General features: G+C 46.2%; 2 protein-coding genes across 6 annotated transcripts in view; one reads left to right on the top strand and one right to left on the bottom strand.

The window, feature by feature from the left end:
- The window catches only part of CSNK2A2 (casein kinase 2 alpha 2), a 33,229-nt gene extending 31,192 nt beyond the window's left edge, over nt 1-2,037 (bottom strand). Inside the window, exons 1-2 of the mRNA XM_070760630.1 lie at nt 1,887-2,037; nt 705-816 (exon numbers count right to left, since the gene is read on the bottom strand). Of these exons, the coding sequence (XP_070616731.1) occupies nt 705-816; nt 1,887-1,990 (216 nt within the window). The 5' untranslated portion in view covers nt 1,991-2,037. The remainder of the gene's footprint in view (nt 1-704; nt 817-1,886) is intronic.
- Nucleotides 2,038-2,486: 449 nt separating this feature from the next.
- On the top strand, nt 2,487-23,294 carry CFAP263 (cilia and flagella associated protein 263). 5 transcript variants are annotated; one of them, XM_070760624.1, is made up of 10 exons: nt 2,490-2,832; nt 8,413-8,536; nt 11,621-11,782; nt 12,107-12,262; nt 13,734-13,814; nt 17,482-17,637; nt 18,153-18,260; nt 20,217-20,372; nt 22,576-22,677; nt 22,892-23,294. In XM_070760624.1, the coding sequence occupies exons 1-10, from the start codon at nt 2,561-2,563 to the stop codon at nt 22,898-22,900; spliced, it is 1,326 nt and encodes a 441-aa protein (XP_070616725.1). In that variant the 5' UTR covers nt 2,490-2,560; the 3' UTR covers nt 22,901-23,294. The 5 variants fall into 5 exon arrangements, with proteins under 5 accessions (XP_070616728.1, XP_070616727.1, XP_070616730.1 ...); XM_070760628.1 differs by lacking the exon at nt 2,490-2,832 and adding an exon at nt 2,854-3,074; XM_070760627.1 differs by lacking the exon at nt 20,217-20,372 and having other exon boundaries at nt 2,487-2,832.
- The last annotated feature ends 2,156 nt before the right edge of the window (nt 23,295-25,450 follow it).

The raw sequence follows: 25,450 nt of genomic DNA, 5'->3' as shown, positions 1-25,450 counted from the left end.
AAATTTTTCTGGGCTCGGGTTCTTAAGTAGAAAATGGTTCTTATCTAGAAAAGTTCTTAAGTAGAGGCGTTTTTAGGTAGAGGTACCACTGTAGAGGCACCCACATGACAAACAAAATCTGAGCTCTCCCACTGCGGCTGTTAAGTGAATGTATATGGGGTGCATCAGTGAGGGAGGCTCTGGGACACCCACTGCCTGCAGGTGGAAATTTGTCGTGAGTCAAGAGGCATTGGATGGCTAGGCCCATTGGCATGCTGACCCTCTTCCCACCCACAGGTGCAGGTCCATTACCTTTCTGTCATCATGCTCCATTCTACAAGCGGGCTCCATTCTGATCATGGTTCAGAAGGCTCCTTCCCCAAATTGCACAATTTGGAGAAAGGGGCCTTCTGAACCATTGTGATGATGCCACAAGCTGCTGGGGAGGATTGCAATTCATGACACAATTGCAGAGCAGTTGGCTGTAAATGCAAACAGATTGCTCAGCATCTGAAATGGGGCCCTTTAATGGGTGGCAGGGGGCAACATTTTATGATGTCCAGAAATGCTTTTACAGGCCAAAAAGCACCTGGTTCTATTGCTACCATGATTACCAGTCGTAAATCAAGGCAAACCTGCATATTAATCTGTTGCAGGATACTAGGAAAACCAGGTATCAATGTATCATTCCTAATTGCCATGATAAGCATCCAGTAAGGACTCACCTTAAGAATTTTCACAACCACTCGTTCATTGTTAGTGATGTTTATAGCCTCAAAGACTTCACTATATTTTCCCCGGCCGAGTTTCCGAACTAGTTGATAATCGTCTTGATTCCTGCAAACAGTGAGGGAGGAAAATGACTGAGAAGAGAGTCGACAAACAGAGTGAGGAACTAGAATCCCAGCGACCAGTTAAGTCCCACAGAGTTGGTCTTGCGGGACCCAGGGGAAGAGCCTTCTCTGTGGCGGCCCCGACCTTCTGGAACCAGCTCCCCCCCCCAGACATTAGGACTGCCCCCACCCTTCTCGCCTTTCGTAAAGTCTTGAAAATCCACCTATGTCGCCAGGCATGGGGAAATTGATATACCCTTTATGTTTGACTTGTTTGGATTGCATGATTGTTTTTTAATAAGGTTTTAAATATTGGGTTTTTTAAATATTGGATTTGTATTTAGTATTGTCTGTTGTGAGCCGCTCCGAGTCCTCGGAGAGAGGCGGCATACAAATCTAATTAATAATAATGATAATGATAATGATAATAATAATAATAATAAAATAATAATAATAATAAGCCAATTCAGTGGGGGAAACCCATCACATCCCGTCAAAGAGCTTCATACAAAGGATGGGGGCGGGGGGGCACACCTGTAGCAGGAACCTAACAAACTACAATCCCTTTCGGACACCCGGGATTTGCCAAGTGCTGCGTGGTCAATTCAGAGCCCGGCCTATTTCAGAAGTCGCGGCTTGTATGAACCAGGCCATTTCCCCCAACTTTACAAGAGGAAGGCCATTTCATTCCAGGGCTGAAGGCTCCCGCTGCCCCTCCTGAGGAGCCTTTGTCCGAAGGTTTGGGCAGAAAGCGCCGCCGAAACTTCTGCCCGTCCCACGCGGGCTCTCCAGGCCACGCGGGTCCCGAGGCCCCACCGGCCCAGCCACCGCCACCTCCGGCCCAGGCACCCAAGGAGCGAGGCGGCGGGCCGGGAAGCTGCCTCGTGGGGCTCCCCACCCAGAGAGCGCCGGACGAGCGAGCGGCCAAGCCCGACACTCCGTCGCTCCCGAGCCGGGCCACAGAGACAGGACCGCGGCGCCCCTTCGGCTCGCTCCTCTGACGGGATGCTGTTTGCCGCCGCCTGAGGGGCCGCTCCCTCCCGCCCTCCCGGCGCCCCCCGCGGGCCTGCTTACCCCCAGGTGGGGACGTGCGCCTCGTAGTCCCAGTACTCGCGGCTGCGCAGGCCGTTCACCTCGGCGTAGACGCGGGCCCTGCTCCCCGCGGCCGGGCCGGGCATGGCGGGGCCGGGCGGCGGCGGCGGCGCGACGAGGAGGAGGAGCGGGCGGGGGCGGCGGGCGGCGACGGAGAGGCGGCACCACCGGCGGCCCAGCAGCGGCAGCAGCAGCCCCGAGGCGCGAGCGGCGAGCAGGGGCTGCGGCGCCAGGCCGGGCCGAGCGGGGAGGCCGGGGCGGCCGGCGGCGGCGGAAGGGCGCTTCTGGCCTGGCCGCGGCGCTGGCCGCCGCACCGGACGCGGCAAAGGCGGCGGCAACACGGCCCGGCCCGCCCCGTGCCAGAGGAAGCCCGCGGTCCCTGCCGGCTCGGCCCGGCGCTGCAGCGACCCCTCTGGCGCGGCGGACCCCGCACCGGCCCTCCTCGGCTCTCGCGCCGCCCGGCCGGTCGCCTTGACGCCCAGCGGGACGCCCGGCGCCTCGGACTGCAATTCCCAGGATGCCTCGCCAGCGGCACTGCACGGCGGGGCCGATGGGAGTCGTAGTTGGGGAGGCTCTCGCGCGCCTTCGGGCCGGGGCGGGGGAGCCGCTGCAGGGCAACCGGCGGCCGGCAGGAAAGGCGGCACCGCGGCGGCGGCATGGAGGCCCTCGGGGAGAAGACGTCCTCGGCGGCGCGGGGCCTGCTGCGTCCTCCGTGCGGGGAGGCGCGGGCGGCGTCCGGCGCCATGCCGGGGGAGGCGACATGCTGGCCGCCGGGCCTGGGCCGCGTCTCGGGCAGCGCCATGGGGGACGAGGAGTCGGAACGCGACAGCGTCCACACGGGCGAATCCCACGAGGGGGCCGAGGAGCTGCACGTGGAGTTGGCCCAGCTCACCACCGAGCAACTGCAGGCCCTTGTGGAGGAGAACAGGTGCGCAGGGAAGGCCGCCTCTGCAGCCCTCCTCGATTTATTGGGCCACAGCCGAAACCTGGTGGTGGGGAGCTGAGAGACACACTCGCAGCAGCCCCTCCGCCCAGGTGTGGAGGCCCCCTCGCTGCCCTGCCACAAGCTCCTCTGTTGGGCAGCAGCCATCGAAGGAGCCGGGGCTGAGGGGAAATGGAGCTCCATCATATTGCAGGAAGTGGGGAAGCTCAGGATGTAGCCAGGAAGCGGTAAGAAAACATCTGTCTGCTCTAGAGGAGTTCCAATCTTGATGGATTACATCCAGAGGTGGGCTCCTAAGGTGGAATGGTGACATGACATGTGCTCGCCCCTGTGGCTCAGAGTGCTAGCGGAGTCCAGCACAATTCTGCGACTGCATCTGGGCAGTTCCAGGCGCCCCTGCGTCTCTGTGCACTATTTTGCTCCCTGCCCACGTGCAGTCGCAGAATTGCACTCCATTCCACAGTTACCGCACTGAAACACAGGCACCTGTGTATCCACACACGATTTTGCTACCTGCCTAGGTGCAGTAGCATAAATGCGCTGGACTCAACCAGCGCTCAGATTAGATTAGATTAGATTTATTGGATTTATATGCCGCCCCTCTCCGAAAACTCGGGGCGGCTCACAGCAAGACAAAAACAATACATAATGACAATCCAATACCCACCAATCCAATGACAATTTTAAGCTAAAATTCATAAAAAACAACCCCAGAGTATTAAAACAAATAAACAAAACACGCATACAATCAATCTAATACCAAAACAACATGGGCAAGGGGGAGATGTTTCAGTTCCCCCATGCCTGATGGCAGAGGTGGGTTTTAAGAAGTTTGCGAAAGGCAAGGAGGGTGGGGGCAATCCTAATCTCAGGGGGGAGCTGGTTCCAGAGGGTCGGAGCCGCCACAGAGAAGGCTCTTCCCCTGGGTCCCGCCAGACGACATTGTTTAGTCGACGGGACCCAGAGAAGGCCAACTCTGTGGGACCGAACCGGTCGCTGGGATTCGTGCAGCAGAAGGCGGTCCCGAAGGTATTCTGGTCCGGTGCCATGAAGGGCTTTATAGGTCATAACCAACACTTTGAATTGTGACCGGAAACTGATCGGCAACCAATGCAGACTGCGGAGTGTTGGAGTGATATGGGCATACTTAGAGAAGCCCATAATTGCTCTCGCAGCTGCATTCTGCACGATCTGAAGTTTCCGAACACTTTTCAAAGGTAGCCCCATGTAGAGAGCGTTACAGTAGTCGAACCTCGAGGTGATGAGGGCATGAGTGACTGTGAGCAATGGCTCCCGGTCCAAGTAGGGGCGCAACTGGCGCACCAGGCGAACCTGGGCAAACGCCCCCCTCGCCACAGCTGAAAGATGTTTCTCTAATGTGAGCTGTGGATCGAGGAGGACGCCCAAGTTGCGGACCCTCTCTGAGGGGGTCAATAATTCCCCCCCCCCAGGGTAATGGATGGACAGATCGAGTTGTCCTTGGGAGGCAAGACCCACAGCCACTCCGTCTTGTCTGGATTGAGTTTGAGTTTGTTGACACCCATCCAGGCCCCAACAGCCTCCAGGCACCGGCACATCACTTCCACTGCTTCGTTGACTGGGCATGGGGTGGAGATGTACAGCTGGGTATCATCGGCATATTGATGATACCTCACCCCATGTCCTTGGATGATCTCGCCCAGCGGTTTCATGTAGATATTAAATAGCAGGGGGGAGAGGACCGACCCCTGAGGCACACCACAAGGGAGAGACCTCGAGGTCGACCTCTGACCCCCCACTAACACCGACTGCGACCGACCGGAGAGGTAGGAGGAGAACCACTGGATAACAGTGCCTCCCACTCCCAACTCCTCCAGCCGGCGCAGAAGGATACCATGGTCGATGGTATCGAAAGCCGCTGAGAGGTCAAGGAGCACCAGGACAGAGGACAAACCCCTGTCCCGGGCCCGCCAGAGATCATCCATCAACGCGACCAAAGCAGTTTCCGTGCTGTAGCTGAGCCTGAATCCAGACTGCTGAGGACCTAGATAATCGGCTTCTTCCAAGGACCGCTGGAGTTGAAGTACCACCACCTTCTCAACAACCTTCCCCATAAAGGGAAGGTTGGAGACTGGACGGTAGTTATTAAGCACGGCTGGGTCCAGGGAAGGCTTCTTGAGGAGGGGGCGCACAAGTGCCTCCTTATAAAGGGCTGGGAAGGACCCCCTCCCCAAGGAGGCGTTGACAATCTCCTGGACCCAGCTCCGTGTCACCTCCCGACTGGCCGAAACCAGCCAAGAGGGACACGGATCCAGTAAACAGGTGGCGGAACTCACAGCTCCAATGGCCTTGTCCACTTCATCAGAGCTATGGGGGCGAGCACACCTCACTGTTCCACCTTAGCAGTCTACCTCTGATTACATCCCAGAGTTCTGAAGGAGCTGGCAGATATTATATCAGGAGCATTGGCCCATACTTTTCAAGGATCCTGGAGCCCCTGGGAATTACCTGAGGACTGGAAAAGAGCTGCCGTGGTTCCCATCTTCAAAAAAGGTGGGGGGGGACAAATACAGGCTACTACAAGACCTATCAGCTTGACATCAATATCTGGAAAGACCCTTGAAAATATAATCAAGAATCAGATCTGCAAATACATAGAAAGAAGCAAGGTGATAACCGGTAGAAAATATGGATTTGTCAAAAATAGATCATACCAAACATCACATTCTCTGATGAAATGACCAAATTGGTGGACCAACAAAATTCTGTGGACATAGTATACTTAGATTTCAGTAAGGCGTTTAACAAAGTAGATCGCAACCTATTTCTTGGTAAGCTAGAAAAAAGTGGGATACATAGCATCACCACCAGATGGATTTGTAACTGGCTGGTAAAGAATACTTAAAAAGTAGTCCTTAATGATACTACATCTTCATGGAGGAAAGTAAGCAATGGGGTACCACAAGGTTCCATCTTAGGACCAAGACTCTTCAATAGCTTCATAAATGACTTCGATGAGGGAATAGAAGAGGAACGCATCAAATTTGCAGATGATACCAAGCTGGCAGGAATAGCCAAAAACCAAGAAAATATAATCAAGATCCAGAAGGCTCTTGACAGACTTGAACACTGGGTCCTATCTAGCAAAATGCATTTCAATGTAGAGAAAAGTAAGATTTTATACATAGGCAAGAAAAAAACATACAGGTAAAGATTAGATGAAACTTGACTCAATAGTGGTAACTGAAAAGGATCTTGCAGACAGTTGTCTAAATATGAGCCAACAGTGTGCTGCAACCACCGAAAACAACTAATGCAATCCTAACAGAAATAGTATCAAAATCATATACCAAAAGGCAAAACAAGAAACAATAGATGGAAACTAATCAAGAAGAGAAGCAACCTAGAGCTAAGGAGAAATTTCCTGACAAAACAATTAACAAATGGAAACTTTAGAAGTTGTGGGTGCTCCATCACTGAAGGCTTTTAAGAAGAAACTGACCAGCTGCATGTCTGAAATGGTATAAGGTCTCCTGCTTGAGAAGGGGGTTGGACTAGAAGACCTCCAAGGTCCCTTCAAACTCTTTTGTTCTGTAAACCATCCTGAAAACTACTTGGATAGAAAATATAGACGAGATAATGTTGGATAATGTTCACACTAATGTGATGTATTTAGCTTGAACTCTTGTGGGAAGCTAGTTGATGATGTTGCCATGGGGAAAAAGAAAATCTGAAGCTATGAGGAGAGAATTAGAGTGGGAACATGGAGCATGAACTTGGAAAAGCTGGAGAAATATGGAGCAACGGCTGGGATTGAATACTTAGAAAATCAAACTTGGGTACATGAAAAATGTTGAAAGAATAGCATTGCTTTAAAGTTACCAAAGATACAGCAAGAACAGTTCTTGGATACAATGCTATCAGTGACTCAATAGAGTTTCAACTATTTGTGGACAACCCTTTAATATAATTTATGCTCCAATCACCAATGCAGAAGAAAAGGGGGTTGACAGAATATGGAGGAAGATGTATCACTCGTGATTGAAGACTGAATTTGGAAGTTGGAAACAAGAAAGAAGATATTTAAGTTGCATTACAGTATATGATTTAGGATATGGACAAAATGAAGCAGGAAATCGACATCAGTATCTACCACTCTAATGAATTCCTCATAGCTAGTGCTGCCTTGAAACAACTAGATTTCTCTACACTCCTCGACGGGTGGAGCATATAAAAATCAAAGATCTTGAGTGCATATCCATCATTTTTAAAGACAACATTATTGAAATAATGGCATTGGATCTCCTGCTTGAGCAGCAGGTTGGAATAGAAGACCTTCAAGGTATCTTCCAATTCTGTTATTCTGTTAAGTCCATTTCTTTATATCCATTTTTAAAAAAATTTAGCAGTTTTTGCAGCCATCCTTAGCAACATCTTTAGGTTCATTACACAGTTTCTTTGGCTCTCTGTCTGTGAAATATAATAGATAGAGAGCCAGAGGAACTCTGGGATGAACCTAAAGACGTTGCTAAGGACGCCAAAAATAAAGAAATGGATATCAGACCATCATGAAAATTGCTGAGAAGAGAAGCCAAAGCAAGAAAGATTGTTAGAATAGAACTTAACAAAGAGTTTCAGAGAACAGCTACAAAAGCAAGAAGCAATATTGCCACAACTACTGGTAAGAATAAAAGATGGAAGCAGATATGGAAAAATAAGGCTAGCCATCCAAAACATCTCAGAAGACAGTTTTGGCCTCAAATTGGTGTGTTAAAGGATGCTGATGGACAGATAGTGATTGACTCAAAGGAGATCAAAAGAAGATGGAAGGAATATGTTGAAACATTACACAGTAGACACCTCACTTAATCAATAAAAATAGGTTGAAAACCAATATAAAAACACATAAGACACTGTCCCTAATCATTTTAAAGATCGAAGGTCTCATCAGCCACATAATTCACATAATTTAGCTCATCCTGCCCATTTTCAAGGACCTTTATGAATTGCAATTCAATAAAACGAGAAGAGGCTGGCTAGATATTCAAAGCTCTAATTCTATGGGTGAGAAATAATTGCTTGAAGTGGAAAAAACGGGTGTGGATGTGGGTAAAATTCTCCAAGGGCTTCCCCCCCCCCCTTTTCAGCTGAGTAAAAATAAATAGAAGGTAACTTGAATTGTACTGCTTGGTTTTGATTATATTTATAGAATATTGTCCTCGATTTATGAACTGTTCAAAGTTACAATGCTGTTAAAAATAGTGATGACTGGTTTTTACACTTAAAGAGAGCATCCCCGAAGTCATGTAGGTGGTTGGCAACTAGCGTATATTTACATAGGTTGCAATGTCCTGGGGTCACATAATCGCAAGTGATGACCATTCCAGAATTTACATTGCTGTTCCTCATTTGAAAGGTGCTGTCTGTCCATCTACATGTCTGAGATCCTTAAAAGGGCTGAACTGAGGAAAGGAATTTGTCTTTCTCAGAATGTGTTCAAGTGCTACTGGCGTTTTTTCTCATTTGTGACATCTGGATGAGCCATGTGTCTATAAGTTCACTCACTGAGTTTTTCTCTGTGTTCAGCCACACCAACTACATGCTCAAAATTGAAACAGAAATGTTTGAGAAATTTTTCAATAGATTGGAGCCAAAAGACTTGGGACCAGAAAAACGTGGTTCATCGCTGGACTTGGCACAGGCACCGTATGTAAGCTATGTAATAATTTACTGTGCTGCTGTTTTAGTGATGAGATAGTTTTCTGAATGACTGAATTACATGCTTATTGCTTGCAATTGTATCCATCATCTTTGGTTGCCCAGCACAATGGGCAACATTCACACATGTCTTCGGATTTTAAACACTGTCAAAGTGAAAGCTAAACTAAATACATTGTACAAATGCATCCGTTAAGTTTTTACTAACCTGGTTTAGACATTGAATTATAGATGTGGGCACACGCGCATGTGTTATAGCTTTCGGCACCTGAGGAAAAAAAGCTTCGCCATCACTGCCCTATACCAATGATGGCAAACCTTTTTTCCCTCGGGTGCCGAAAGAGCGTGGGTGGGTGCTATTGCACATGCACGAGTGTCCACACCTATAACTCAATGCCTGGGGAGGGTGAAAACAGCTTCTCTCACCTCCCAGAGGCCCTCTGGAGGCCGGAAACAGACTGTTTCCTGACTTCTGGTGGGCCCAAAAGACTCGTTATTTTGCATTCCCCAGGCTCCAAAGGCTTCCCTGGAGCTGGGGGAGGGTAAAAACGTCCTCCCCTATCTCATTCAGAGGCTCTCTGGAAGCCAAAAACGCCCTCCGTGTGAGCCAAAAATCAGCTGCCTGGCACATACATGCATGTTGGAACTGAGCTAGAGCAACAACTTGTATGCCAGCAGATATGGCTCTGTGTGCCACCTGTGACACCCATGCCATGGTTCGCCATCACTGCCCTATACCATTCAAGACAAGTAGCTGTCCAGTCTCTTCTTAAAAGTCTCCAGTGATGGAGCATCCACAACTTCTGTTTGTAATGAGATAGCGCCAATGCATTGAAGCCAATTTGACCAATATTATGGTATCAAATGGTGCTTATGTTTACATCGCCCAATAATGTTTATTTGAATCAAATTCACAATTAAGTACATGAAGGAATGGATAGGAAGTTCACATTTGTATTTTGGATCTCTCCCTGGCTTTATTTATAAAAGAGCCTCCCTCTAAATATCTGACCAATTTCTAAACATCCCAAAATTCTTCTTTTTTGCAGGTGGGTTTTCATTATTTTGAAGGGCTCCATCAGTGATATTGTTGCTTAGGAAATCATCCTTTAATCTTAAGTATCAGCTAATGTCCAATATTCTATATTTTTTCCAGACTTCGAGTCATAAAACAGATTATTTTTCATCCCGAGTTTAGACTGGGATTTGACATGGAGGCAGCATTGGTCACCCAGATCTTTACAGAGGAAAAAAATAGTGATTTTTTGTTGTTGTTGTTGTTGTTAATCTTGAACTCTCTGTGGTTTTTGGTGTTGTTGACTTTAAAGTCTTGCTTGAGGAAACTACCAGTTGAGGTTCTACTGTAGGATGGTTCTGCTTCTACATTTCCAGAAAATAATACTGGAGAAATTCTGCTTAGTCATTTGGGAATTTTCCCCTGAGGTATTCAAGGTTGTTTATTGTCTTACATCCTCTATAAATGCAATATAATATGAATATACATATAAATATAAACTAAATTAAGCTATTTGGAAGGCTCATTCACAACTCTGGAACTAAAAGTAGACAGCCATATTTCTCCTTCCTGATGAACTCAAAGTTGGGCATCTCCATGGCTAATGGAATGTCTCCTGAATGTAAGGAATTGGATGTGGTTTCAAAATGGAGGAAGCCGTATTTCAGGATTTGGAGAAAATGCCAATTAAGGAAGGAGTTGCTTTCTCCTTAAAGGATCTGGAGACTCTAGATCAGGGGTGTCAAACTCACATTGTCATGGCAGCATCACATGATATATTGGGACTTTTCCCCCCTTCGCTAAACCAGGCGTGGGCATGGCGAGCGTGTGATGCATCCAGTTTGACAGCCCTGCCCTATATCCATCTGTGGCTTCATCTGAGAAAGCAATTGCGTCTCTATCAGGAGGAAAAAACCTGACTGATGACTCATGTGTTGAACTTGGAAGCGGCTTCATGAAACAGCTCACGGAGACATTTTGAAAAGTCACAGCGAATGCAGCACCTAGCACATGGGTTGAGATGCTCACATGCACATACATAGAAACATAGAAGATTGACGGCAGAATTAGACCTCATGGTCCATCTAGTCTGCCCTTATACTATTTCCTGTATTTTATCTTAGGATGGATCTATGTTTCAATTCAGTTCCTGTGGATTTACCAGCCACGTCCGCTGGAAGTTTGTTCCAAGTATCTACTACTCTTTCAGTCAAATATTTTCCCACGGTGCTTCTGATCTTTCCCCCAACTCACCTCAGATTGTGCCCCTTTGTCCTTATGTTCACTTTCCTATTAAAAACACTTCCCTCCTGAACCTTATTTACCTCTTTAATATATTTAAATGTTTCGATCATGTCCCCCCTTTCCCTTCTGTCCTCCAGACTATACAGATTGAGTTCATGAAGTCTTTCCTGATAAGTTTTATGCTTAAGACCTTCCACCATTCTTGTAGCCCGTTTTTGGACCCGTTCAATTTTATCAACACATGCATAACAACATAGGGCTCAACCCATTAAGGTTTAATCTGTTCCCTTCCATCATCAGCAAGACAAATTTTAGGTATTCTAAACATCTGTGGTTAATTCTGATTGCTCCCTGTTGGTCCCACTATAGAATTTGCTGCTGCTGGAGTTGTTGAATGGGTTATTTTATTTTATTTTTTCATTTGTTTTTATTACATAAATAAATACATCTATTTGCAGATCATTGCCCATTTTTGGTATACATTCTTAATAGTTTTAATTTTAGTTTTAATTTTATAGCACATAGGGAGAAACAAACAATGGGAAAAGAGGGAGCTTACATCGATCTCAGTTAATACATGAGAATGGGTTATTTTAATTGTTTCCATGTTTACATTTGACAACATGTTTGTTAAGTTGACATTGTATGGTGAGATGTTAAATCATATTGGCACCCAGTGTCTCTTAGCAGATCTAAAAATGAATACTGAATCAGAAAAAGGAAAGCTGAAAACCAGTTGGGCAAATTCTAAGATTAAAATGCCCGAAATTTGGCTTTCGCTGGAGGGTGACTCTGGACCGTGCCTTTGGATTGCAGCCACGGGGAAGGCGCAAATCGAAGTCACGAATCACAACTGATCGTGTGATATTGCTGACAGTGGAACAGAAGTGTGACCTGGTGCAGCGGGACTTGGATGAGACCAAGGAATATCTGCAGCTGATGAAGGATAACTCAGAAAAGAGCCTGCAGAACTACCTGGTAATATTTTCCATAGAACGGCAGTTTGGGGTACACTGCAGGGGAATTCTGGGAGTTGAAGTCCACAAATCTCAAACTTGTCAAGGATGAGAAACACTAGGTTGGACTTCCTGGACCAGATTCAGGAAGTTGTACTTTACTGTCTTGATGGTGGAAGGTTGTCACCCACCCCTGAGCTGTAAGAAGGCCAAGTAGTATTTGTGGCTGTGGTGGGGGCTTCTTTGTAAGGGTGTCTGCTTGGCTGGCTTGAGCTTCAATGCCCCCCCCCTGCAAATAAATGAAACATGATATGTATTTATTTCCAATGTAATTTGAATTCTTCAGGCTACCCTAGAGGAAGCAGATATTCGCTTGGCTGAAATTAAGAGAGCTATAATAGAGTTTGACAAAGACATAGTCAAAACCATAATTAAGAAGAAAGGGAGCGTCATTGCCTCTGATAAGGTGCTGCGATACATGGAGGACCGGATTCGCTGTAGGGTCAGTAGAGAATGTTGGCTGTTAATCAGTTCTTCTCATTTTATTCTTATATATTATATTGACATTGGTGAATGCACACAAGGTTTCTTTCCCCAGTGGCATTCTTACAGTGTTCCTGATCTTTGGTATGTGCCAAACATTGAAACGCATTTAGATATCTGTAGTTGTCATTGCCTTCAGAGAATTGCTGAATTATTGTTCCTTTATTAAATCATCCTCAAAAATAAATAATCTTTCACTTTAAAAAGCTCCATAAAATGTGATTGCCATTTTGGAATTCCCTTGTCTACTTGATCCTCCATTATTGAATATAAATGACATGAGGGGGGAAAGCAATGAATGTAGCTCAGACATCCGATGTCACAGAATTCCTATACTGGGGATTGGATGATGCCATTTTTATAAGAGGGGAGATTGTGCCTGTGAATGGCCTTGGTTGTATTTTGCGCTCTGGGGTTTATTGTGTGTTTTCTTAATCCCATGTAAGCTTCCTAGAATTGCAGCTGGTAAATTGGGTGGGGATATAATAACAGCAACAAAATAAAATGAATAGAATATGCCGTCTTGCTTCTTGATTTAGCTGCATCCCAAAGGTAGTTAGAGCTTCTCTCTCTCCAAGTCACAGCATGGAGAGATGGGAAATTTTCAAGAAGCTGTAAAATGTGGGAAAAGTGTGGTCATTCTTCTCAGGCACCTAAGGCCAAACTTCAGGGTCAGAAGTTTGGACTTGGAAGTTGCAGGGTGCTTTAAGCCTCCCTTAAAGTTCCTGAAACCCTCCCAAAATGAGAATGCAGCTCCTGACCTGTAATTGACATGTAAATTTATAAACTGCAAAGCAGTGTAATCCCTGAGCCATCGCAAGTACCATAATCTCTCTTGGGCTAAGTAAGGAATGTCCTTCCCATTTACCCCATGCCTTCTCCTCTTCCTGGGAGTATTGTAGCTAACACCATGTAAGGCATACTTGGTTTTTCTTTCATGAATTCCAGTTATCTTGCCAGACTTAAATAAATAAACATAAGGTATTTTACATATTTTTATTTCACAGAAAATAAGGACATTGTAATTAGTTCCCAAACACAGAAATTATTGTGGTACTGTAGTTATATTTTCATAGCAGGATTAAAAGGCAAACTTCCTTTGTCATATATGAGATAAAGCAGTCCTGGCTTGGAAGTAAGATTCGTTTTCACCAGATGACTTGGTATATTTGACTTGGTATATTTATTTATATACCATTCTTTAATTCAACTTACATGGCTGTCTAATTGAAACATAACTCAATATATAGTTTGTGTGACATAGTCCTAAACCTCATGGATTACACAAGCCCCAGTCTGGATAAGTGGCTTCCTGTCTTACCAGGGTGAGGAAATCTGTTCCCCTGGGTGTCTTGATCAAATATGGGAGGGAAAGGGATCTTCCCAAAGGAAGAAGTCTGAAAAACCAGTCGGGTTGCTTTATTTTTCAGGATGTTATGAAAGAAAAAATCTATTTGAAAAATGCTTCTCTAAAAGTTCAGAAGAAGAAGATGCAGATGCAACTCAAGCAGGTACAGACCTTTGGCAGCCCATCCTGACGCTGCCAGACAACGTGCACCTTTAATTTTTTAATATATAATGTAGAAACAATAAAAACACTAAAGGATACAGAGCATTATATGCACAGCAGATGTTTTTAAAAACATTAGGAGGGGAGAATCCAACCAATGTGTGTGTATTAAAATAAATGTATAAAAATGACTATTTGAAGTTCACCCATGATGGAATCTGGTAAGTCAGTGTTCTGGTAATTTGGCTTCATAATAATGTGAATTTATTTTAGACAAAATAGGTCGTCTTAAATCATAGGTATTAAAATCCCCTAAAAATAACTCCAGCATAGAGGTTCACATCCAGCCTGTCACATGTTCCACAAGCATAACAGGGAATGTTCCGATGAGTTAGGACTGATCCCACATCCAGACTGTCCCAGTATGCATAAGGGCTACTAACTGCCTCTTAGGAGCAGGGAGACTTAGTTCCTCTACTTTCCCCCACAGCGCAGTGTCAGCCCTTCGAGGTAGGCCAGATTAGGAAACCAAAGTCATGAATACTAAACCTAGTTTTATATTAAGTGGGCAGAGACGCTGTAGGGTGTGCCTCCATTTCCTCCCTTTGTCTTCCTGAGAACTAGGGAGGGCCAAGCCCGAGACGCTTTCTCAAACCTCATTTTTGGCACCGTTAATTCCATCCAGCTGGTGTTTCCTCAGCCTCCGGCTCTCAAGGTTACCCCCACCGCCCCTCCCATTCTGAGCCCGGCTTCCCTGCTGCACTTCAGAAAGAGGCCTTGGCAATCCGCCTCTGTGCCTCCTCCTTTCATTGCGAGGCAGCCCCTCGCTGTGTGTGTTGCAAGAGAAGCATCCCTCCCTCGCCATCCCTGGTGGCACAAGACAGCTGAAGCCCTGGCAAAGTGGAGAGGGCTTTCCTTCCATTGAAATCCTGTCTCCTTAAGGGCCCCCTCCCCATAAAAGGAAACCCCTGCTAGCTTTTCCCCCAACATGGTGGCTTTTTCCCTACTGTGGCAGGAAGCCAGCAGTCCAAGTCAGGGCAAGTGCTGTTCAGGTGCTCCCCTGTCCTTTCCTGACCCCCCTTCCCGTCCCCCGCTCAGAGCAGCTGAGAGGTGGAAAAGGTTTGATTTCTGGCCTGGGTATCCGGCTGCCTTCCATACACAAGAGGACTCCTTGGTTAAAACACTCCTATTCCAAAGGGCAATTTCTGCTAGGCTCTGTTTTAGCAATATTCTTCAGTGACCTATTGAAATAAATGTAGGTTTAGCTTTTTAAATTGGGGTGATTCCAAAGTTTTTTTAATTTTTTAAAACTTTTATTTATTTGTTATACAAATATAGTATTGTATTGTAGTATGTTTAACATAAGTATAAAGTAGAGATAGAAAAGACAAAAAGACATTAGGACAGGAACGGTAGGCAGAAAGGTGCACTTATGTGCGCCCCTTACAGACCTCTTAGAAAAGGGGAGAGGTCTATTGTAGATAATGGAAGGTTGAAGGTTTTGGGATTGGGGGAAGAAACAACAGTGCAGTAGTGAATTCCAGGCGTTGACCACTCTATTGCTGAAATCGTATTTTCTGCAGTCTAGTTCACAGCGATTTACATTTAGTTTGTATCTATTGCATGCTCTTGTGGTGTTAAAGGTGAAGTAGTCACAATAGGGAGTACATTGTGATGTATGAAAGTAACTTTAAATGAAGAGGATTCAGACTTCAGCTCTCACCCAAATTCTCCAACTGTATCTTGCAGCCTTTGTTGTAGGAAAAAAACAACCAATTTGTGTCTAAAGATGAATTCTGCCATTGTTATTGTCTGAGAGGTCAGACAATAACAATAACAGAAAATAATAATTATGCCAACAATGCTTTCTGAAACAAATTTAAAAGAAGTTAAAACTTATAAGATTTTGTTTAGTCTAGTAGGATTAATCCCTGTGGTAAATTGAAAATTTAGAGAAAAAATAAATAGTATATTTAAATTAAAATATTTCAGTCCATCAAACACATTATCTCTAAAAGAAAACTTTCCGGGGGTTTTGGCAAAGAATTTTTTATTTTCTTCACTCCAATCACATGTACAAAATAAAATACCACCAATCTTGAATTACATTACAATGAAGCATTTTTTAAATTTCGATATTCATAATCCATCCAATGCTGCCTCCTTTACATTTGACATCAGGACAAAAATAATTGCTCAAATTTCTCATATAACATTAAAAAGCTGTTAGCTAATACACTTTTTAGGCTGTTTCTATTCTAATCACATCTAATTAATGAGGCCATAGTGCTTCAGTCTTCTCCATATATCCTTAATATCAATTTTTCATTTATCTTTCTTAACCCTACTTTTATAATAAATGCCCTTTAATAGAAAAAAAAACAAGAAGAAAGCAAAAATTTCCAATCACATCCACTAATTCTTAATTTTTATCTAACCTTAACAGGGATCAATATTATATCAATTCAAGGGGGAAAATCTAAATAATGTATCACATACAGTATGTCACCATGAACCAAATGAACAGACCCAATTAATAATAGTTCCTTTTAATAGATAAATTTTAAAAATAGGGAAAAAAATTAAAAGAAAAGAAAGAAAAAGAAAGAAAAAAATTTAAACGAAAAGAAAGAAAAAGAAAAATATATTTTTCCTTTTTCTTTCATTACATTACGACTATTACAGTCGGTATAAAATTTTTCTTCTGGTTATTGATTTATATATATATATACATTTGTTCTGCTTTTTACCACCTTTATATGAACGTTGCAATTTTCACAGGGAAACCTGGGAAGGCTGCCTCTCTCCATCCTATAAAAATATTCTCAATAATATATTGATTTGTTGAGTATTTAAGACTAGTTAGCAATGAAAATGCTATCAAGAACGAAGGTTCATTTTAATAATATTTAGTCTTCATCCATAAGTTTGTGGAATTTTCAAGTACCTAAACATGTCAATATTGATTTAACACCCACATTTATAATTGGCATACTTGATTGCCAGGTCCAAGGCCAAATTAACAACAAACGCCTGAGCAAGTTGAGATGATTCCATCCACTTTCCATGGTTGGGGGTTCCAAGCAAGGCGTTAGACTAGAAGACCTCCAAGGTCCCTTCCAACTCTGATATACTGTTATTCATTCCATCTATTGGCTTTAAGTTGAGAATATGACCAGAGGACAAAGCAAAGCAACAGTTTGAGCAGGGTAGACTAGCCAAATGGACATATTTAATACTTTATACTAACTACCGTAATATCATAATACCAACTAAGTAAACTATCTACAAAGAGCCAACCAGAGCTAAAATTAATCAAGAATAGTTAAGGCTTGAATAAAATTCTCTAAAAATCTGGCCTAACCTCAGTTGTTGCAGGACAGAAGAGCGATGATTTGCAAATTGTGTTTGGGTTTGCACTTGTGCTGTCACTCACCCCACTTTCTGCCCACCCTCTCTTTACACTACTACAGAAATTCTCTTACCTTTCTCAGTCTAGGCAGAGACTGCTCTGTGTTTATCTGAATGTAATTTTGCAGCAGTGAAACATGAATAAAAGAAGTCAGGTCCCAGGGCTGCCCCGGGTTTCTCCGGCCTGGTCAGGCTGGGCTGGCTCTGAATTGCTTCCAATGGGTGCCTGACTATCAAAATTTGTGGCTGATTTGCAGAAGGAGGAGCTGGGAGAGGCGCTGCACGAGGTTGATTTCCAGCAGCTCAAGATTGAGAATGCTCAATTCCTAGAGAAAATCGATGAACGGAACCAAGATTTACTGCAGCTGAAGCTGACCGTTGGCAACACCCTGCAGATCCTCAATTTCTACAAAGTAAGACCACGGAGTCTCCCTGGCTCTGGCCCTTAATCCGGGATGGCCCAGTGGTTAGAGTGCAGCCCTGCAGGCTACTTCAGCTAACTGCTAGATGTAGTTCAGCATTGCAAATCTCACCACCGGCTCAAGGTTGACTCAGCCTTCCATCCTTCTGAGTTGAGTAAAAGGAGGGCCCAGACTCTGGAGGGCAATATGCTGACTCAATCAACTGCTTAGAGAGGGCTGCTGACGGTCCCAAAAGATCACCCAGCTCACACTTCCCATCCCTGTATCAGGTATGGAACCCCATTGCTCAGCCACAAGAGAACCTCGGCCCTCCCACTCAGTCCTGTAGGGGAGATCAGGTGACCACTAAGGAGGGAAAGAAAAACCTGAAAGGGGGCCTCCCTCCCCCAAAGAAGCAGAGTCCATCCCGTATTTTGGCTTTCAGGGGAAGTTTTGTCCAACCAAGGTAGGTTCACATTTCTGTACGTGGACCATGATGCCTCCTGCTGGGTCGTGTTCTATTTTAGAGGAAGCTGCACTATGCAACGGCCATGGCTACCTACCTGGTGAAAGACATTGCGCAGAGGAAGGAGTCCCTGGACAAAATTGCACGCGAGGCCATCCATGTGGAAGAGGTAGGGGGAAGAGGTGGGCTCCAGCAGGGGCCAGGAGGGGGGAGATCTCGGGGGCTTCTGCTGGTTTACTCTGGGGACACAGCCAGGTCGCCTCCAGGGGACATTTAGAGCTGTCTAACCTAACCCCATGGTTTGGCTTTTGCTCTAACTCTGCCATTGATGCCTCAAGTACTTCCTCAATCAGTTTACATCAAGTTGTAGATCAATCCATGTCCTAAGATTTATTTATTTATTATTATTTTATTATTGGAGTTGGAAAGGTTCTTGCAGGTCATCTAGTCCAACCCCCTGCTGGTGCAGGAGACCCTACATCACACTAGTCCAATAGTAGTACAGTCGTTTCTTGAAGGTCACTAGTGTTGGAGCGTTCACCACCTCTGCGGGCAAGCTGTCCCACTGGTTGATGGCTTTCACAGTCAGAAAGTTCCTCCTTATTTCCAGGTTGAATCTCTCCTTGGACAACTTCCAACTGTTGCTCCTTGTCTGGCTCTCAGGTGCTTTGGAAAATAATGTAATCTCCTCCCTGTGGCAGCCTCTCAAGTATATGAAGACTGCTACCATGTCCCCCCTGGACCTCCTCTTTGCTGGACTATCCATGCCCAATTCCTGCAACCTTTCCTCATATGTTTTTGTTTCCAGTCCCTTTATCACGCTGGTTGCTTTCTTCTGCACTTTTTCTAGAGTATCAATGTCTCTTTTGTAGTGTGGCGACCAAAACTGAATGTAGTACTCTAGGTGAGGCCTAACTAGGGCAGTGATGGCAAACCTGTGGCACAGGTGCCACAGGTGGCACGCGGAGCCGTATCTGCTGGCACACAAGCGCTAGCTCAGCTCCATCATGCATGTGCATATTAGCCAGTTGATTTTCAGCTCACACGGAGGCTATGGGAGAGCATTTCTTGCTTACAGGGGTCCTCCGGGAGAATGAGGGAGGCATTTTTGCCTTCTCCAGGCTACAGGGAAGCCTCTAGAGCCTGGAGAAGGTGAAAAATGGGTCTACTGGACCACCAGAAGTTGGGAAACAGGCCATTTCTAGCCTCCAGAAGACTTCCTGGGGAAGGAAGAGGCTATGTGAGAAATAACAGAGAAATAACGAAGACACTTTTGTAGAAAAACAGTAGTAAACAGTTTTGCTCTTCAGTGCAATCAAAATATCTTCTGTCTTAATCTTCTATTGACAGGAACAAACTTTGCTTTCACAATATGCAGTAAAGCTTACTTACATGGAGATACTAAACCAATCCAGGTGTCTCCATATCAACACTACATCAATTAACTCAATTAACTCACACTCAAACTGCTCCAACCAACTAACAATGTTACCAGCAACAACAGCCAACATAAACAGCCAATAAAACATTGTAAAGTTGCTTTGCATTTTATAATGCTCTGGCCCAATCAGATTGCAGTTTACACCCTGTGACTCAGTATTCATTACTGTTTAACATCTTTCTTTTACCTTATATGGTAACATAATGGAATATCAACTAGGATTGAGCTAATCCTTGACAGGGCACATCCCTTCCTCCCTTCCTGTACTGGGGCATCTTCTCCAGTTTATTCAAGGGGGGCAGGAGTTACTGGACTTGCAAGAACAGAGGCCACCTGGAACAGGCGAGCAGGTTGCAGTCCTTGCTCCCAGCATTTCTGTGTTGGCAGAAGACAGTTGGACTTTTCCAAACTGCTTTACAGAGAGTTGGAAAATGGAAATGGTGACAGTGTAGAAATTCCCTAAATTTTCCTAGGAGCCCATGAAGTGTACTTTGAATGTCATTTCTTCAAAGAAGCTGGAAGGGGCTCAGTATTTGAGGAAGCAACAGGATAAAGGTGGTTGGGTTTAGTCTTTTTCCTCTGCCGTTTTTTAATATGGGTAAAGATCCTGAGTCCCAGTTAATGTTAATCCAGTGGCAGGCAAAAGACCAGAATCCCTCTCAGAGGGCTTTGTTTCTTTCACAGGAACGGGAAAAGGCTGAGGACCTGAACAAAAAACTACGGCGACAACTGGCAGAATACAAAGTTCCTCCTGTTCTCAACTATGTCCATGAGAAGATGACTGTTCATGATCTAGAAAACAGCCTCAGGATCTGGGAGAGGAAGGTGGAAATTGTAGAGGTAGGCTGTGATTGTGGGTCATTTTTGCATGGAAGCACATTTGATACTCAACTACATTTTTCATAGGAACACAGCCTAGTGCAGTGATGGCGAACATTTCTTTTTTCAGGTGCTGAAAGAATGTGCACATGCGCTGTGCTGCATATGCAAGTGCCCAATGCTTGGGGAGGGTGAAAACAGCTTCCCCCACCCCCTGGAGGCTGGAAACAACCTGTTTCCCAACTTCTGGTAGGCCCAGTAGGCTCGTGTTTCACCCTTCCCACGCTCCAAAGGCTTCCCTGGAGTCAGGGGAGGATAAAAATGCCCTCCCCCATTTATTTATTTATTTATTCGATTTTTATGCCACCCTTCTCCTTAGACTCCGGGCGGCTTACAACATGCCCCTGGAGGCTCTCTGGAAGCCAAAAATGCCCTCCCAGAGCCTCCGTGCGAGCCAAAAACCAACTGGCCAGCACACATGTTGGAGCTGAGCTAGGGCAACGACTCACGTGCCAGCAGATATGGCTCCACGTGCCACCTGTGGCACCCGTGCCATAGGTTCGCCATCATTGACCCAGTGGATATGCCACAAGACAGTTTGTGGCATCCAATTGAAGAAACCCATTGGAGAGAATTCTTAAAGGCCATGAGAAAAATCACATCAATAAATATGCTTAAGCTTCTGTTGTTACGAAGGGCTGTGTTTCCTAGTTGGTAACCACGGGCAGGAGCTTGTTTTTCATTGTTTGTAGAGCAACCTTTGTTTTAAACTCTCCAAGCCTTAGAAGTGGCCAGCAACAAAGTAAGTGTAAGCAAGTTCTGACCATGATGTTTGTTTGCATTCATGTGGAAGGTTGACATGGCTGGTTTTCTGCTTACTTTGAATGGACATCACGCTACAAATCCTCCAACGTTGACGGATGCAAGAAAGAAAGAGACTTAGAATGAGAGTTGCCAAGTTAGGTGCTCAGGTGCTTGAAATCTAAAAGAGAAATAAAAATGATAAGATAGCATTTAACCTTTTATAAGAACCAACTATCATTTGTCCACGAGAAGGACCTGCACCAGATTCTTGGGCCGTCCTCCTTATTATTCCGGCTTCTGCTTTGGAATCCAAGAGATCTGTGTGCCACAAAGAACATTGTTGTTCTGACCCAGCTCCCCAAACACGACAAACCCTCTGAACTCAAAGATTCCTTCATTGGAGCACCAGCAGCTCCAAAAGTTTATTTCACTGCAGGCTAACAAGTCTGTCCAGCAAGGAGATGAATAGTTTTCTGCCACATCTATTCACCCTCTGCTTTTTATCCCCAGAGCTGAGTGGGACTTCGCTAGCAATGGTGGCTCTTCCGTCCCAAGGACCATCCCATGGATTTCCACTGCTCTCCTCTCCTCTGCCTTCTGCACATCTGTGCGTCAGGCAGTGGAGCCAGCTGTTCCTCCTCTTCCTCACCAGCCACCTCCAGACCTGGGGGCTGTTGACTCTCCATCTGAGGGCTGACGGATGGCCCAGGCCTAGGCTCTGCCTCTGTCTCCCTCTCTCTCTCTCTCTCTCTCTGCCAGCTCCATTCCCTCTTCCCCCTCGGAGCTCTCAGGTTGCCTTGATGCCGACATGGTTGCTAAACGACCGGTCATTAAGTAAGGACTACTGTACACCAAACTAGCATGCAGCAAAGCAGAGTGCCAACCTGCAGGAACATCTTTATTTCCAGGTATTCCTCTAGAGCAGAGGTAGGCCAAGCTGGCTCTTCTATGACATGTGGACTTCAAGTCCCAAAATTCCTGAGCTAGCATGATTGGCTCAGGAATTCTGGGAGTTGAAGTCCACAAGTCATAGAAGAGCCAGCTTGGCCTACCTCTGCTCTAGACTTCAACTGCAGCTTTTCCAGACAATAAAAATAGTGGGCACTGCAATTTGTGCTTTGTTTGGAAATTGTCCCATGCCTGAGAAAGAGTAAAAGGGTGATCTGCAATAGCCTGCCATGGGGGCAAAGAAGTAACATTCTGGTAAATTATTTTGATGATTATCTGCTAGCCATTTTGTGAGAACATCCATAGTGTGCTGGGAAAATTTCAGCTGTGCCTGTCAGTCCATACCAGCCCCCCCCCCCCCAAGAAGTGGAGGTTCCTGAGAGAGGGGTGGGCTCTGTCCTTTCCTCAAGGCCAGGGGGGGCCTCCATTGGCAGGAAGAGCCCACCCACTCCCACCTTCTTTCCTCTCACAGATGGCCTTGAAAAGCTACCGCAATGTTTGGCTCAAGGCGAAGATGGCCAGTCACCAGCTGCAGACCCTTCTGCCCGAACAGGAGAGACGCAAGGCCACAGAGGTGGGGAAGGGGGCCCCTAGGCTGGGCTTTGATGGGGGGTGGGGAGATTCTGTGGCCTTCCATTGCCTCTCTTGGGTGCCTGTATGATGCCCCCTCCCCCCCATTCCTCCTCTCATGGTATTTTCTCCCCCACCCTGGGCCCACCCAAAGAAAGGGCTTGGCAGTAGAAGTGCATAGTTGAGCTAAAGTCACACCCGGCTTCTTTCCTCTGCAGGGCTTCTAGACAAACGAGGAGGAGGAGGAGGAGGAGGGCTGGAGGAAACCCACACACCATCTGCTGTGCCTGTCACTCCGTCATCCTGATGCAGACCTGTCATCCTGAGGATACACACACACACACCCTCCCCCCCACCGCCCCTTGGGGCCAGACCAAGGCAGGTTTCGGACAGGCCCAAAGCCCCTGGAGGTCACCAAGAGGAGCCTTTCTCCACGTTGCATCAGACCTCGAGGCTTCTCCTTCGACCTCTGCCGACTGGCTTTCACAGCGTGTTAGTAAAGTGATCTGTTTTAAGCTGTGAATAGATCACCACAGACCTGCTTGACTTACAGAGCTGTGATGTTTATTCAGATCTCTCAGCAATATGAGAGTGAATAAAAGGCGTGGTAATGCAGCCAGACTCCCCGTGTTTGGTCCATCTTGGGAAGTGGGGAGAGGGCTCTGAATCCTTAATGCGATATGTTTTTTCCCAAAGACAGCCCCAACCAGGAAGTGCAGCTGCCCTGCGTCTCTGGAGAAGGGCTGGGGAATTCTGGGAGTTGAAGTCCAAATAACCTCAAGTTGCCAAGGTTGGGAAACACTGCCCTAGAAATCAAAATAATAAATAACTGCCAGTAGATAATGGACAGCTTGCTGGAGGATTTCTCTGCCAGAGCCTGAGAACAGGTGGAAAGGGAGATGCGGAGTCAGAGCTGGTCCAGAGGGATTGGATCTCAGGGCCACACAAGAGCTCAGCCCTCTTTCCTTCTCACCCGTGTTTTGCACTCCGTGGGTGGGGCCTGATGGATGGACCAAAATGAAAGGCATCTAGTCCCCCGTCAACCCCCCTGATCATCAGCTGCATCAGATGAGCCACGTGGTGGCTGGAAAGGAGAAGGATGGTGGAGAGCATGGATGGGGGGTTGCATGTCCTCCCTCCTGGTCGTTTGGATGCGAGCAGGGTCAGGCCCAGCTCCCCCCTTTGCCTGATCCCATCAGACCCAAATGGACCCCAGAGAGAGCGCTCCCAAGGCCTCCGGCTGCTCCCAGGGCTGCCCTGAGAAGAGCAACAGCACCAAGCAGAGAAATCCCTTTCTGTCCTGTAGCTCTTGGCTTCTATAAAAATCACAGGGTTTAAAGGGACCTTGGAGGTCCTCTAGTCCAACCCTCTGCTAGCAGGAGACCCTATAACATTCCAGAGAAATGGTTGTCCAGTCTTTTCCTAAAAGTCTCCAATGAGGGAACACCCACAACCTCTGAAGACAAGCTGTCCCACTGATTAACTGTTATACATACTAGAATCTCCAACAAAACCCCGCTTAAAAACTTCATTTAAAAATGTATGTTGCTAGATTTATTTTCTAATTGCTGGAGAACAGTGGCACAAACACCCAGGTGCAGACCAGTCAGGGCACTCTGCTGAACACGAGGGCAGAGATGGCAGCCAAAACCTTTACAGGTCGCCTAACTGAACTGGCATTGCAAGAAGATGGAAGACTCAGTGAAGGAGAATAGTTGTAGCTCAAGGCTGAAAAGAATGTGTCAAACTGGTGCAGGAGTTGATGATAAATCAATGGCTTGCCAGTCTCTGTAGAACAGGGGTCCCCAACCGCCGGGCCATGGACCAGTACCGGGCCGCGGGGCATGTTGCACTGGGCCACGGAGTCAGCAGCTGCTGTGGATCCAGCGAGTGCCAAGCGTTGATCCAGGACCTGCTAGCCAGCTTCACAACACTGACGCTCATCGGGATAAGGTGCGGGGTTGACCTGGGACCCGCTGTATGTCTGGGATTCTAGTACTATGTGCAGGACATGCAGCGGGTTTTGGCTCCACCCCGCACTCACCCACCAAACTTTGGGAAACTACATTACATGTCACTTGTCCCTGTGATGTGTAATGTAATAGCTACATTACAGTCACAGGGATAAGTGAAGAGAAGCAGAACCATGCTTAATCCCGCCCCCAACCACACCCCTTTCCGCCCCCACCGGGCCATAGAAAAATTGTCTTGCTGAAACTGGTCCCTGGTGGAAAAAAGGTTGGGGACCACTGCTGTAGAAGGCCTGATATTTATGGGAACTTGGGTGGGGGGTGATTTTCAAGAGGAGCAGATGCAGCCATAAAACATTCTTTCTAGCGGTTCAAGGCCATCCTATGCCCACCACCTGGGCGGAAATGGAAGGAGAAGTGGCCACACCGGCACAATGAGCAACGTGACACATTTGTGGGTGGGGGACGAGGGAGGTGAACTTTCAACTGGGTGGGAAACACAGATTCAGGTTTCCCAGTGTAGGTGCCAGGATGGTCCCAGAAATAAATCGGAGGAGCACTTTGACTCAGACTCTGATTTAGCTTGGATGTTACATGGAACATTGACATATGCAAGGAAACAGCCAAGCTCACAGAACACCAAGGAGTTTTTTCTTCAGAATTTCATTAGGCAAGATGTTTTAAATTTCAGGCATGAGGTTGCAGCTCAGAGTTAGGCCCTAAGGGAAAAGTTGTGGACCAAATCCATAATTTGCACAAGGTGTTCCAGTAATCCCCACCACCTAGGGATCATGGGAGGGATTGTTC

Source organism: Erythrolamprus reginae, chromosome 9 (genome assembly GCF_031021105.1).
Source record: "Erythrolamprus reginae isolate rEryReg1 chromosome 9, rEryReg1.hap1, whole genome shotgun sequence".
NCBI classification, from domain to species: domain Eukaryota; kingdom Metazoa; phylum Chordata; class Lepidosauria; order Squamata; family Dipsadidae; genus Erythrolamprus; species Erythrolamprus reginae.
The sequence above is the reverse complement of the archived record's forward strand: the minus strand, read 5'-3'. Positions and strand labels throughout refer to the sequence as shown.